The sequence below is a fragment of the Otolemur garnettii genome, unplaced genomic scaffold (genome assembly GCF_000181295.1).
Source record: "Otolemur garnettii isolate 467f Iridium unplaced genomic scaffold, OtoGar3 scaffold00006, whole genome shotgun sequence".
In the NCBI taxonomy this organism is placed as follows: domain Eukaryota; kingdom Metazoa; phylum Chordata; class Mammalia; order Primates; family Galagidae; genus Otolemur; species Otolemur garnettii.
In genome coordinates this window covers 20506814-20518063 of record NW_003852401.1, presented here as the reverse complement: position 1 = coordinate 20518063, position 11250 = coordinate 20506814, and the positions used below count along the sequence as shown (strand labels likewise).

The 11250-nt window shown below is 42.8% G+C and overlaps 1 protein-coding gene across 3 annotated transcripts in view; it reads left to right on the top strand.

Moving 5' to 3' along the window:
- Positions 1 to 1423: 1423 nt before the first annotated feature.
- Positions 1424 to 11250, top strand: part of UHRF2 (ubiquitin like with PHD and ring finger domains 2) — an 88483-nt gene continuing 78656 nt past the window's right edge. For all 3 annotated transcript variants that reach the window (XM_012814001.2, XM_023508350.1, XM_023508357.1), the window contains exons 1-2: positions 1424 to 1908; positions 8866 to 9102. In XM_012814001.2, coding sequence (XP_012669455.1) covers positions 1756 to 1908; positions 8866 to 9102 — 390 coding nt within the window. In that variant the 5' untranslated portion in view covers positions 1424 to 1755. The remainder of the gene's footprint in view (positions 1909 to 8865; positions 9103 to 11250) is intronic.

Here is an 11250-nt window from a genome sequence, read left to right as displayed (position 1 = left end):
GGCAGGAGACTCGCTTGAGCCCAGGAGTTGGAGGTTGCTGTGAGCGTGATGCCATGGCACTCTACCCAGGGGGACAGCTTGAGGCTACGTCTCAAAAAAAAAAAAAACCTTATCTCAACTATATTGTAAATTATTTTTGGCAGGAGGGAACTAAAATATCCATACATATACATATGAGTATACATGTACAGAAATATAGATATATATTCCAAAGGGCATAGCATAACCTTTTAATAGCAAATATTTATGCCTTATTGAGGTAAGTCATATGTATGCTTTAGTTATATCTATCATGTCATTTACAGCGTAATAAATACTGGAAGGAATGGAATTTTATTTAGAGGTTCTAAGGTGAATGTGAAACTTAGCAAGGTCAGAGAACCGAATGCATGTGTATTTCATTTGCTTCTGTTCGTCCGTGCTGGCTTTTTTTTTTCCCTTGATGATATTGCTATTCTTGTTTGTATTTGTTAACTATTTTAACTGTTTATCATACGTATGTTGTTCTACCCTAATGGGAATAATCAGCACCGATCTGTATAGTCAAGTTACCGATTTTGGCAAATATAAAGTCCAATTATTTTGTTTTCTACGTTCATATGCTCTCACCCTGATTACGAAAGCATATTTTCATTTAAAATAAGTACCCTGTTAGGAAGTGCCGCGTCGGGCCTATTTCTGAGAATGCATTCCTAGTAGATCTTTGAAGTTCGTTCTTTCTGTAGCTTTTAAAACTGTTTTCCGCAAACCCACAATCCCTTCGGCCAGAGGCACACCTAGCGCGGAAGGGCCACCAACGAAAACGTCTGGTCCTAGCGAGGGGCTCTCCCTGTAGCTGCTGGAGTCTCCACCGTCAGAGGTCCGGGCGGAGGGCGGCGAGCCTGAGAGGGCGATCTCAGAGGACTCGAGGCCCATGGGCCTGCGGCAGCCACCTCCGACCAGCATTCGGGCCAGGCGGGAAACTTGTCCAAGAAGTGTCCCTAGGGCCCTTCCTGGGAGACCACCCCCACCCCGACCCTGGGCCTAGGGGCGGCCCATTTCCTTCTGTGCTTTCTCAGAAATTTAGGCCGCGCCAGCCCGCGCCTCCTTTTCGTGATGATACAAACGTACGTCAGGGTTTCTTATTTTTGGTTGTTTTTGAGCTTAGACAACCGCATCCACCAGGCCTGAGGAATCACCCACCCCCTCAGCTTCGCAGCCCGAACCTAAAAGGGCAACAGGTGAGGGTGGCCCTGTAACTGCCCGAAACCCCAGAGCCAGGGGGCGTGTCCAGTGTCCAGGTGCAGGCTGTGGGGCAAGTAACGGCTTTTAGCAGCCCCGCCCCTCCGACCCGCCTTCTCTATGCCCGCCGGTTTTAGTCCCCAGGGTCTGTAACCATCTCCTGGGCCGCTTCCTCTTTAAGGCGGAGCCCGGCGTGGATCTCGCGAGATCCGGGTTGGCGCCGTGACCTCCATGTGGGAGCTACAGCTCTATAAGTAAACACTCCGCGCGGCGCAGACATGGCTTCTTCTTATTTGTGAAGCGGTGTCGGCGGTAGCCTCCGGGCTGGTTCCGGTTTCTCTCCTCAGCTGGGCTGGGCAGGCGCACGGTCTGAAAGTCCCCGCCGCCTGTCGGGCCCGGCGTCTGGTCGGTCTTCTCTCCTTGTCTGTGCGCGCCCTCGTCCGCCGGCCGCGGAGAGCCGGAGCGCCGGGATAGCGGCGCGGGCGGGGCGCGGCGCCCAGAGCACAGGGGGAGACAAAGGGGGCCAGCGCCAATATGTGGATCCAGGTTCGCACCATCGACGGTTCCCAGACGCGCACCATTGAGGACGTGTCTCGTAAAGCCACGATAGAGGAGTTGCGCGAGCGGGTGTGGGCGCTGTTCGACGTGCGGCCCGAGTGCCAGCGCCTCTTCTACCGGGGCAAGCAGGTGAGGCGCGCCCGCCGGGTCCCTCGGGAAGCCCGGGGCAGCAGCAACTGGGCTTTTCCTGTCGCGCGGGTCCTAGGGTTTCGTGTGACGCGAGCGCAGGGCGCACCTGGTTCCCTCGGCTTTGGTTGGGCAGCGCTGGGAGGCGCAGGGATGTGGGGTCTCGCCTAGCCCTGACTGCAGGTGCGCCCTGCGGGGTCAGAGGTAAGGGCGCCCATAGCGTGAAAAACTCGCCGTTTTGTTTTTTTGTTTGTTTTTCTGGCAGGACGGCGGCCTTAGGCACGGGGCGCTTGGGTCCCTAGCTTCCCGCGCTCAGCGGGGCCTGGGGCTCCTGGAGGGCGGGGAGGGCAGCGGGCTCTGGCGGCCATGCCACCGCGCGGGAGGCTTGGAGGACTGGCCGACTTGGCCAAGGGCTCGCCTCGCTTCCGTGGCTCTTCCGTCCCCCGCTCCGACTCGGGCTCCCAAATAGGAAGGGGTTTTGCTTGCTCGCTCTCAGGAATAAGAACCTTTGTTCTGCTTCCTCAGTGTGGAAGGATTTTCCCAAGCTGAGAATTCGAAGTGTTTCCAGAACTTCTAGTTCCTCTCCCTCACCGCTTTTCCTAGACTTGGATTCTGGGTGGTGAGAGACCTGCCCCATTGTTGGGGCCGAGTTTGAGACTGCCTGGTATAGGCCAGGGTTGTATAATCAGAGTGGAATGGAGTTTAAGACTTGACTTGCTCTTATTGCTTCTCACCTTCTAATATTCCCCTGGTTCAAGTTATGCAGCGCTGCACCATAGCCAGCGGTACGTACTTGAAGGCTGAAAATGTTTTTTGGCAGTGAGGTGTTTGTGGGTCCTCTACTATTTGTATGATATGGCCGTAGTCTGGCCAGTCTAAGATTTTTTTTTCCTATCTCACAAGTCTCTCATATTCAATGCGTAGACACCCAGACCCATCACGTCTTTTTCCTTTTATTGTTAATATACTAAAGTGGGCATCCTGCGGTGATAGACCATAGTTTGGCTCCAATCTTTTAGTTTGAAACATAGTTCTCTTTGATTAGGTAGAAGTAGCATATAGCTGCAAAAGAATAATTTTCTTCCTTCACCGGCTTACTCTTCAAAAACTGCCCAGAAATTTCAGAGTAACAAATTACACTCTGGGAAAGAGAGGGGCAGGCATTTTTTCTTTTTTAAAATGTTATAGTATCTTGGCTCAGCACCTGTAGGTCAGCCGCTAGGGCACCGGCCACATACACTGGAGCTGGTGGGTTCAAATCCAGCCTGGGCCTGCCAAAGAACAATGACAACTACAACAACAAAATAGCTGGGCATTGTGGTGGGCCCCTGTAGTCTCAGCTACTTGGGAGGCTGAGGCAAGAGAATCAGTTAAGCCTAAGAGTTTGAGATTTGTTGTGAACTGTGATGCGGTGGCACTGTACCCAAGGCAACAGATTGAGACTCTGTCTCAAAAAAAAAAAGTTATAGTACCTTTGAGTTTGCAGCCAACTTTTATGCTGATTCCTTAGTGTTTGTGACTTATAAAAACAGGTGTTGGATTTAGCTGTAAACTTTGCTTTTGAAATAATTGTACGTGTATTAAATACTCTAGGTATGTAATGCTTTGCCGCAAATGGAGCTACCTTTTTTCCTTTTGGTCACAGATGAAAAAGAAAAGAGATCAAGTCTTATGAATTTTTATTTTCTGGCTTGGAACAATAGTACATGAATTCCTGGGATAGGATTTCAGTGCCAGAGATAGAAATAAAGAATGAGAATGTATTCCTTGGCAACACTACTAAAGTCGTATTATCAAATATGATAAAGTCATCTGGCTTGTCTTGAGGAAGAAGTAGTGATTGTGTTAAATTCAGAGCAACAAAGTAGACTTTCAGTAAACCAGGAAGCTCATTCCAAATTCTAGGAAAACCTGTTGAGGATAACAACCTTTGTGCTTCCTCCAGAGCTATTGATCATTCACTACTTTGATTTCTTTTTTTTTTTTGAGACAGAGCCTCAAGCTGTAAGCTGTCCCCCTGGGTAGAGTGCCATGGCATTACAGCTAACAGCAACCTCCAACTCCTGGGCTCAAGCGAGTCTCCTGCCTCCGCCTCCCAAGTAGCTGGGACCACAGGCGCCCACCACAACGCCCGGCTATTTTTTGGTTGCAGCCGTCATTGTTGTTTGGCAGGTCCAGGCTGGGGATTCGAACCCGCCACCTTAGGTGTACGTGGCTGGCGCCTTAGCCAGTTGAGCTATAGGCGCCGAGCCCACTACTTTGATTTCTTCAGCGCAGTGATAAACCAATAAGGATGAGAAATAGACCTTCAGTGCCAGCCATTGATTTGATTTGGTGACAGAAAAGGAAGGTCAGTGCTGCCAGCTGTGTTCAACTTCCTTATGAACCCTACAGGTAGCCATGACAGCCATTATCTCTGTTGGTCTTCCATCCAAGTCCGTGGAAAAGAGGTAGTGTGCCTACAGTAGGCAGCTACTGGATTAACATCACAGGCTGTTGCTATCCTGCCAAATACCTTGTCCCCATTGGTTTCCAGAAAACAGTACCCCTTCCTCAAAATGCTTATTGCCAGGCTTGGCGCCCATTAACACAGTGGTTACAGCACCGAGGGTGGCGGGTTCAAATCCAGTTTGGGCCAGCTAGACAGCAATGACAGCTGCAACAAAAAATAGTCCAGCGTTGTGGCGGGCGCCTGTAGTCCCAGGTACTTGGGAGGCTGATTTAAGAGAATCGCTTAAGCCCAAGAGCTAGAGGTTGCTGTAAGCTGTGATGTCACGGCACTCTACCAAGGGCGACATGGTGAGATTCTGTCTCAAAAAAAAAAAAGAAAGAAAGAAAAATGCTTACTGCCATGAAAAGAAAAATGTTGTAAAAACAAATTTAGTGTCTACAATGTAAGGTGGTACCTTCCTTCCATTTGTATGTTAAGTTGCTGCTTTTAATCTTTGGTATGTGTCAGAATGTGGGTATTTATTATAGATGGTCAGCTTTTCCAGAATTGCGAGAAGCTGAATTTAATAAGACCTCATGGGGAATTATGATAAACACCAGGGTTTGCAAATGAATGTTGAGGGGCCAGGAGAGACAGCTCACACCTGTAATCCCAGCACTTGGGAGGCCAAGGTGGGTGGATTGCCTGAGTTCACAGATTTGAGACCAGCCTGAGCCAGACCCGAAACCTGGTCTCTAAAAATAGCTGGACTTTGTGGCGGTATCGTATAGTCCCAGCTACTTGGGAAGCTGAGGCAAGAGAATCACTTAAGCCCAGGAGTTTGAGGTTGCTGTGAGCTATGACACCACTGTACTCTACCAAGGGTGACAGTGAGACTCAGTCTCAAAAAAGAAAGGAAAAAGAAAAGAAAATGAATGTTGAAAGATAGTCTCTTACTAGTCTCTGACTATTCAGGGTATGGTCCCTGGATTCTCAGCATTAGCTTCACCTGGGAGCCTTACCAGACCTACTGAAGCTGACCTACTGAAGAATTTGTATTATAACAAAGTCCCCAGGTGACTTAAGTTTGAGAAGCAGCATAAATTAACTCATGTTTGAGAGTGAAGATGGAGACCAGCAATTCAGGGATAGGTTCTGGTTAGAGCAGGGTAACCTCATGTGAACATTTTTATCTGGGAGATTGAGATTGAGGGGGCCCTGGGGTTTGGGTCTTTTTAGGGAAGACTTGGATTCTTTCACTCCTCTTCTTATTCTTTGCCTTGTTACTACTATAGGGATAGCGGTAAAATGATTGCAGATGTGGGTCATAAACCATAAAGAAAAAAGTTGCTTTTCGCCTCCCCCATTTTCACAGAATACAACATAAAAATACTTGCCTGTTTAGAGGAGTGTGTGTTTAATATATAATACATGATGAAAAATGGAGGTTATTAACTTATGCTTTTCATCTGCATTCCTAATCAGTACTTTCTTAAATGACTTCCCTACTGCCTTCTCGGCCACTGCCATTTGGTATTTACTTCCTAGTTTTCCCTTGCATCACTGTTGCAGTTCTTTCTGTTAACCCGATGTTTCTTTTTTCAACCCAGGGAAAAATCAAGAGTGTGGTCTGATTAAAACAAACAAAAAAAATCCTAACCATTTCTGTTTCTTCAATATTGTAGATCCTGTATCTCCATCTTCTAGCATAGTAGTTCTCAAACATTTACTGCTGAGATATTGAGGGAACATAGTTAAATGCTTGCCCCACAAAGGTGTTTATAATTTCTTAGTGAACCATCCCTTCTATTCAGAGGTAGGGTAACTTTCCATAACTTTCAATCTTAGCTTCCTTTAAATATGGTAGAACTTTAATACCTTTCAAGTAAATAGTTCCAACACTTCACAGTTCTTCTAATAAATGAAATTTTGTGGAATAAAGCTGTGTGGAATCTCTGTAGATCTTGTTATGCAATGGATAGTAGTTAGTATTTTAGGAGGACTGGTTAGAGTACCTGTGAATTAGGGAAGGATTCAATAATCTGGGTTAAAAAGTGTCATAGAAGTATGAGGAAAGGTAACCATGCTTCACATGTCATTGTGGACCTAACTTATTACAGGGCTTCTTTAGTGTTCCACTCAGACTTTAGATACTTCTTTTTCATCAAACCAAGTTTACAAAGGGTACAACTTGAAACAGCTTGTATTTACTCCTGACAGTCATTTGGTAGAAATGGGAAGGGTTGAATGTAGAAATGCCCCCAAAATCCCTCTGACACTTGTGCCTCAAACTTCACTGGAGAAATACTTATGGAAATATTTCCAATTATTTTACCACATTAACTGCTGTCTTCATTTTGGGGAATGCCTTACTAGTTAATGTGCATGTTTTATATGCTGTTACAGAATTTTATTTCTATTTTAAACATTTCAATCTTCAAATAATTATAGTGTTCATCACTTGTACATATTTAGTCAAGTTGTGCTTTTTCAACTCTTCCAGAATTAATGTTTTTGCTTCGTTTTGGTTTTTAGCTATTGGAGAATGTCAGTTCTGCTCCTTGAGCTTTTAAAAAATTTTTTCCCCAGGAGTTCAGGGTTAGAGGGTGTTCTTTCCTTTTGGTTTACTTCTCAAATATGATATTACTATGGTAAGAGTTGCAAACGGTGACACATAACACATACAAAAACGATCTGTATTTAAATTAGTCATGTTGGGCGGTGCCTCTGGCTCAATGGGTAGGGTGCTGGCCCCATATCCCAAGGATGGTGGGTTCAGACCCGGCCCCAGCCAAATGGCAACAAAAATATAGCCCGGCGTTCTGGTGGGCACCTGTGGTCCTAGCTACTCAGGAGGCTGAGGCAAGAGAATCACCTAGGCCCAGGAGTTGGAGGTTGCTGTGAGTTGTGATGCCGTGGTACTCTACCGAGGGCAATAAAGTGAGACTTGGTCTCTACCAAAAAACAAACCAAAAAAACCCAACAAAAATTAACCTATTAGACAAAAATAAATAGTCATGTCTCTGGGGAAGTGATAGTGCTAGAGGTAATCTTCAAGGAATTTAGTTTTCTTTTTTCACCGTATCCCAATAAAATAGGCAACTGAACTTCATGTGTATACAGAAACAAAGTGGAGACTGAGTTTCCAAGAGTTGTTGTAACAAAGTATTAACACTTAGGTGACTTAAAACAACAGAAGTTTGTCTCATAGTTTTTACCAGAAATCTTGTTTTTTTGTATGGTAGATGCATCATTCAAGTCACAAGACTGCCTTTTTCCTGTGTGTCTTCACTGTTCCTGCTGTCCAAATTTCCTTTTTATAAGGATGCTAAATTATTGGATTAGGGGCCACCCTAATGACTTCATTTTAACTTAATTACTCTTTAAAGACCCTATCTCTAAAAAACAGTCACATTCTGAAGTACTGAGGTTAGGACTTCAACATAAAAATTTGGGGAGGGGGGCACAACTCAGCCCATAACAGTAGCTTTTGCCCTTCTTTTGTTAAATTTATTCCTTGATTACCTCCATAACAGACTGTTTCCAAATAAGGTCATATTCTAAGGTACTCTGGATTGGGATTTCAACATGTAGGAGGGGCCACAAATCCACCCATAACCCATGCCAAAATAGAAGTGGGGTGCCAGATAATTTATTCATCCTAGAAGACTTCTTAATAAAAGTTAGCAATCTTTACAGGTAGATTGAATTAAAGAACTTTAGGCAAGTGAAATAGCATGAGCAAGAATCATAATTATTCCTACTTGATTTTTTTCTTTTCCTTTTCTTTTTGCTTGTCTTGAAATTATTACTGACAGTTCTTCAGAAAGATAAAATGTTTGACTTAATGCCTTTATGAATACAAGGTCATGAAACGACTTGCTTTAAAAGTTTCCCTTTTTTCTTTCAGTAGATTCAGGCACTGTTCATTAGAACTTGGTGAGTTATTAAATCTAGTTTATAGGGTTTTTTGCCTAAGTCATTAGGTCATAGTAGCAGTGATACATTTTTGGTTTTGATGGCTAGCTAAGAATTCTTAACCAGGCTCGGCGCCTGTGGCTCAGGCGGCTAAGGCACCAGCCACATACACCTAAGGTAGCGGGTTGGAATCCCCAGCCCGGGCCCGCCAAACAACAATGATGGCTGCAACCAAAAAATGGCCAGGCGTTGTGGGGCGGGCGCCTGTAGTCCCAGCTACTTGGGAGGCTGAGGCAGGAGACTCCCTTGAGTCTAGGAGTTGGAGGTTGCTGTGAGCGTGATGCTATGGTGCTCTACCCAGGGGGATAGCTTGAGGCTCCGTCTCAAAAAAAAGAAAAGAATTCTTAACCAAATACGGAGTGATTCTTAATTTGTTGGTGTCTAGAGAAGATGCTGACATCAGAGTTCATGAAGTAATAAGAATGGTTTCAGAATCACTAAATACAGTGCTACGAATTTTAATAGTTTGGCTAGAGCATCCTAAAGATGTAGAAAAATACGGTAGGAGAGATTCTCATTTCAATATCTTTTTCTTTTTTTTTTTTTTCTAGTTGGAAAATGGATATACTTTATTTGACTATGATGTTGGACTAAATGATATAATTCAACTACTAGTTCGCCCAGACCCTGATCATCTTCCTAGCACATCTACACAGACTGATAAAGAGGCCAAACCCTGTTCTATTAGTCCACCTAAAGTAAAGAAAACTCCAAGGGTGGGACCTTCCACTCAGCCATCAACATCAGCTCGTGCCTGTCTTATTGATCCTGGCTTTGGACTATATAAGGTATGTTGTCATCTTCAGAATTGCTAGTTGTGAGAATACAGATATCTGTTCTCCTTAGGATGTTGTGAATAAGTTAAACATCACTTGTCATTTGAACATAAATATTGGGCTATTAATATTACAGCTTTAAAAGTGGTCTTTAAAAAGTGCTGTGAAATATATAGATGAATCTACGAAATGTGAATGTGCTATTGAAATAATAAAGCAAACACCTATGTAATTCCACCAAGGTTAAGAAATAGAATGATGCTAGTACCTTTTAAGCTTCCTGTGTGCCCCTATCAGAGTACATCTCCCTCTCCCTCCCTAAGAGGTAAACCACTTATTTGGACTTTTATGATCATTTCTTGTCTTGTCTTGTTATGTTACTTATGTATATTTCTTTAAATAATATTTTGTCTATAGTTGAATTTTATATAATGGAATTCTACTTTTTCTCAACATTGATTCTCTGGTGCATCCAGCTCTATTTTATTCCTTTTCACTATTATCCATTTTATTAATACTAACAGGCCACAATATATCTAATCCATGATTCATAGATACCTGGGCTGTTTTATGTTTTGAACAGTGCTGTTTTGAACCTTCTCTGTGTGTCCTGACGCATGTGCTAAAGAATCTTTTTAGAATTTCTTCCTAGGAATAGAAGTACTGGTTGTTTACTCACAAGATACTTCCAAACTGCTTTTTATTTGCTTCCATTGGCCTTTTTGCCTAACTCTGTCATAACTGTTCTGTGTACTGTAGCCTTCTAAACTTTTGATATCTCTCTTCCATCTCAAATTTCTTTCCTCCAGGGAATCTTGTTTTTTTTTGGCTTTTACCACTTACATATAAAACTTTTAGAATTAGTTTGTCTCAAAGCTCTACAAGTAATCTGCAAGGATTTCATCTGTAGATCAGCTTGGAGAATTGACATCTTTACCCTGTTAAGTCTTTTAATTCATGAGTGATAGGCATCTCTTTTAAATTCGTTAACATCTTAGTTCTCTTTACATATCTTGTTGATGATTTATTTCTTTTTTAAATACTATCATAAATGGTTACCTTTTTAAAATAATTTTATTTGTAAAGAAATAAAGTTGATTTACTTATGTATCCAGCAACTTTCTCATTCTATAATTGTGTAGGAATGACAGTTTTAATTTGTCCTTTCCTATCTTTGTAACTTTTTTTTTTTTTTTTAAAAACAGTCTCTTGTCACCTTGGGTAGAGTGTCCTGGTGTCATATCTTACAGCAGCCTCAAACTCTTGAGCTCAAGTAATCTTCTTGCCTTAGTTTCCCAAGTAGGTGGGACTATAGGCATCTGCCACAGTACCCACCTAGTTGGTCTATCTTTAGTAGAGATGGGAGTCTCGCTCTTGCTCAGGCTGATCTTGAACTCCTGAACTCAAACAGTTCACCCACTTCAGCTTCTCAGAGTGCTAGGATTACAAGTGTGAGCTACTGCGCCCACCCGGCCTTTATAACTTATCAGTGGAGATATGGGTGCCTGGACTCAATTTTTCAAAGCATTTAAAATGAAAAATAAAAAAACTGGTACATGAAGTGAAATTTAATATTCAAGTTGAGATAATTTGGGGTCTGTAGAAAAATGCAAACAGAACCATACACGTATGTGGAGAGTTTTAAGGAGATATAGTAAAGAGCTTTGTCTCAAAAGTACTAAGCTTGGGTGTCTGAGTTGTTTTAAGCCTAAAAAGAATAGTAATTATGTCACCTAAATTGACTCACAGAATAAGGAAAGCTTCCTATTGCTTTATAAATTTAGTTAACATTGATACTAAAACATGAGAAAAAGCACATCAGCCTCACATTGCTATGAAACATAAGTTATATTTAGAAAATAGAATTATGGCTATATATTAAAAGAACATATGACCTTGACTAAACATGGTTTATCAAGAAGTGAGAATAGTTCATTGTAAGATGTTTTAGTATAACTCATTTGTATTAACAGACCACAGAAAATAATTTTAAATGTTTTCTGCATTTAAATACAAATTTGAGTTCATTACTAATTTTTTGTTGTTTGTTTTTTTTTGGCTGGGGCTAGGTTTGAATCTACCACCTCTGGCATATAGGACTGGCACCCTATCCTTTTGAGCCATAGGCGCCACCCCTACTAATTTTTTTTTTTTTTTTTT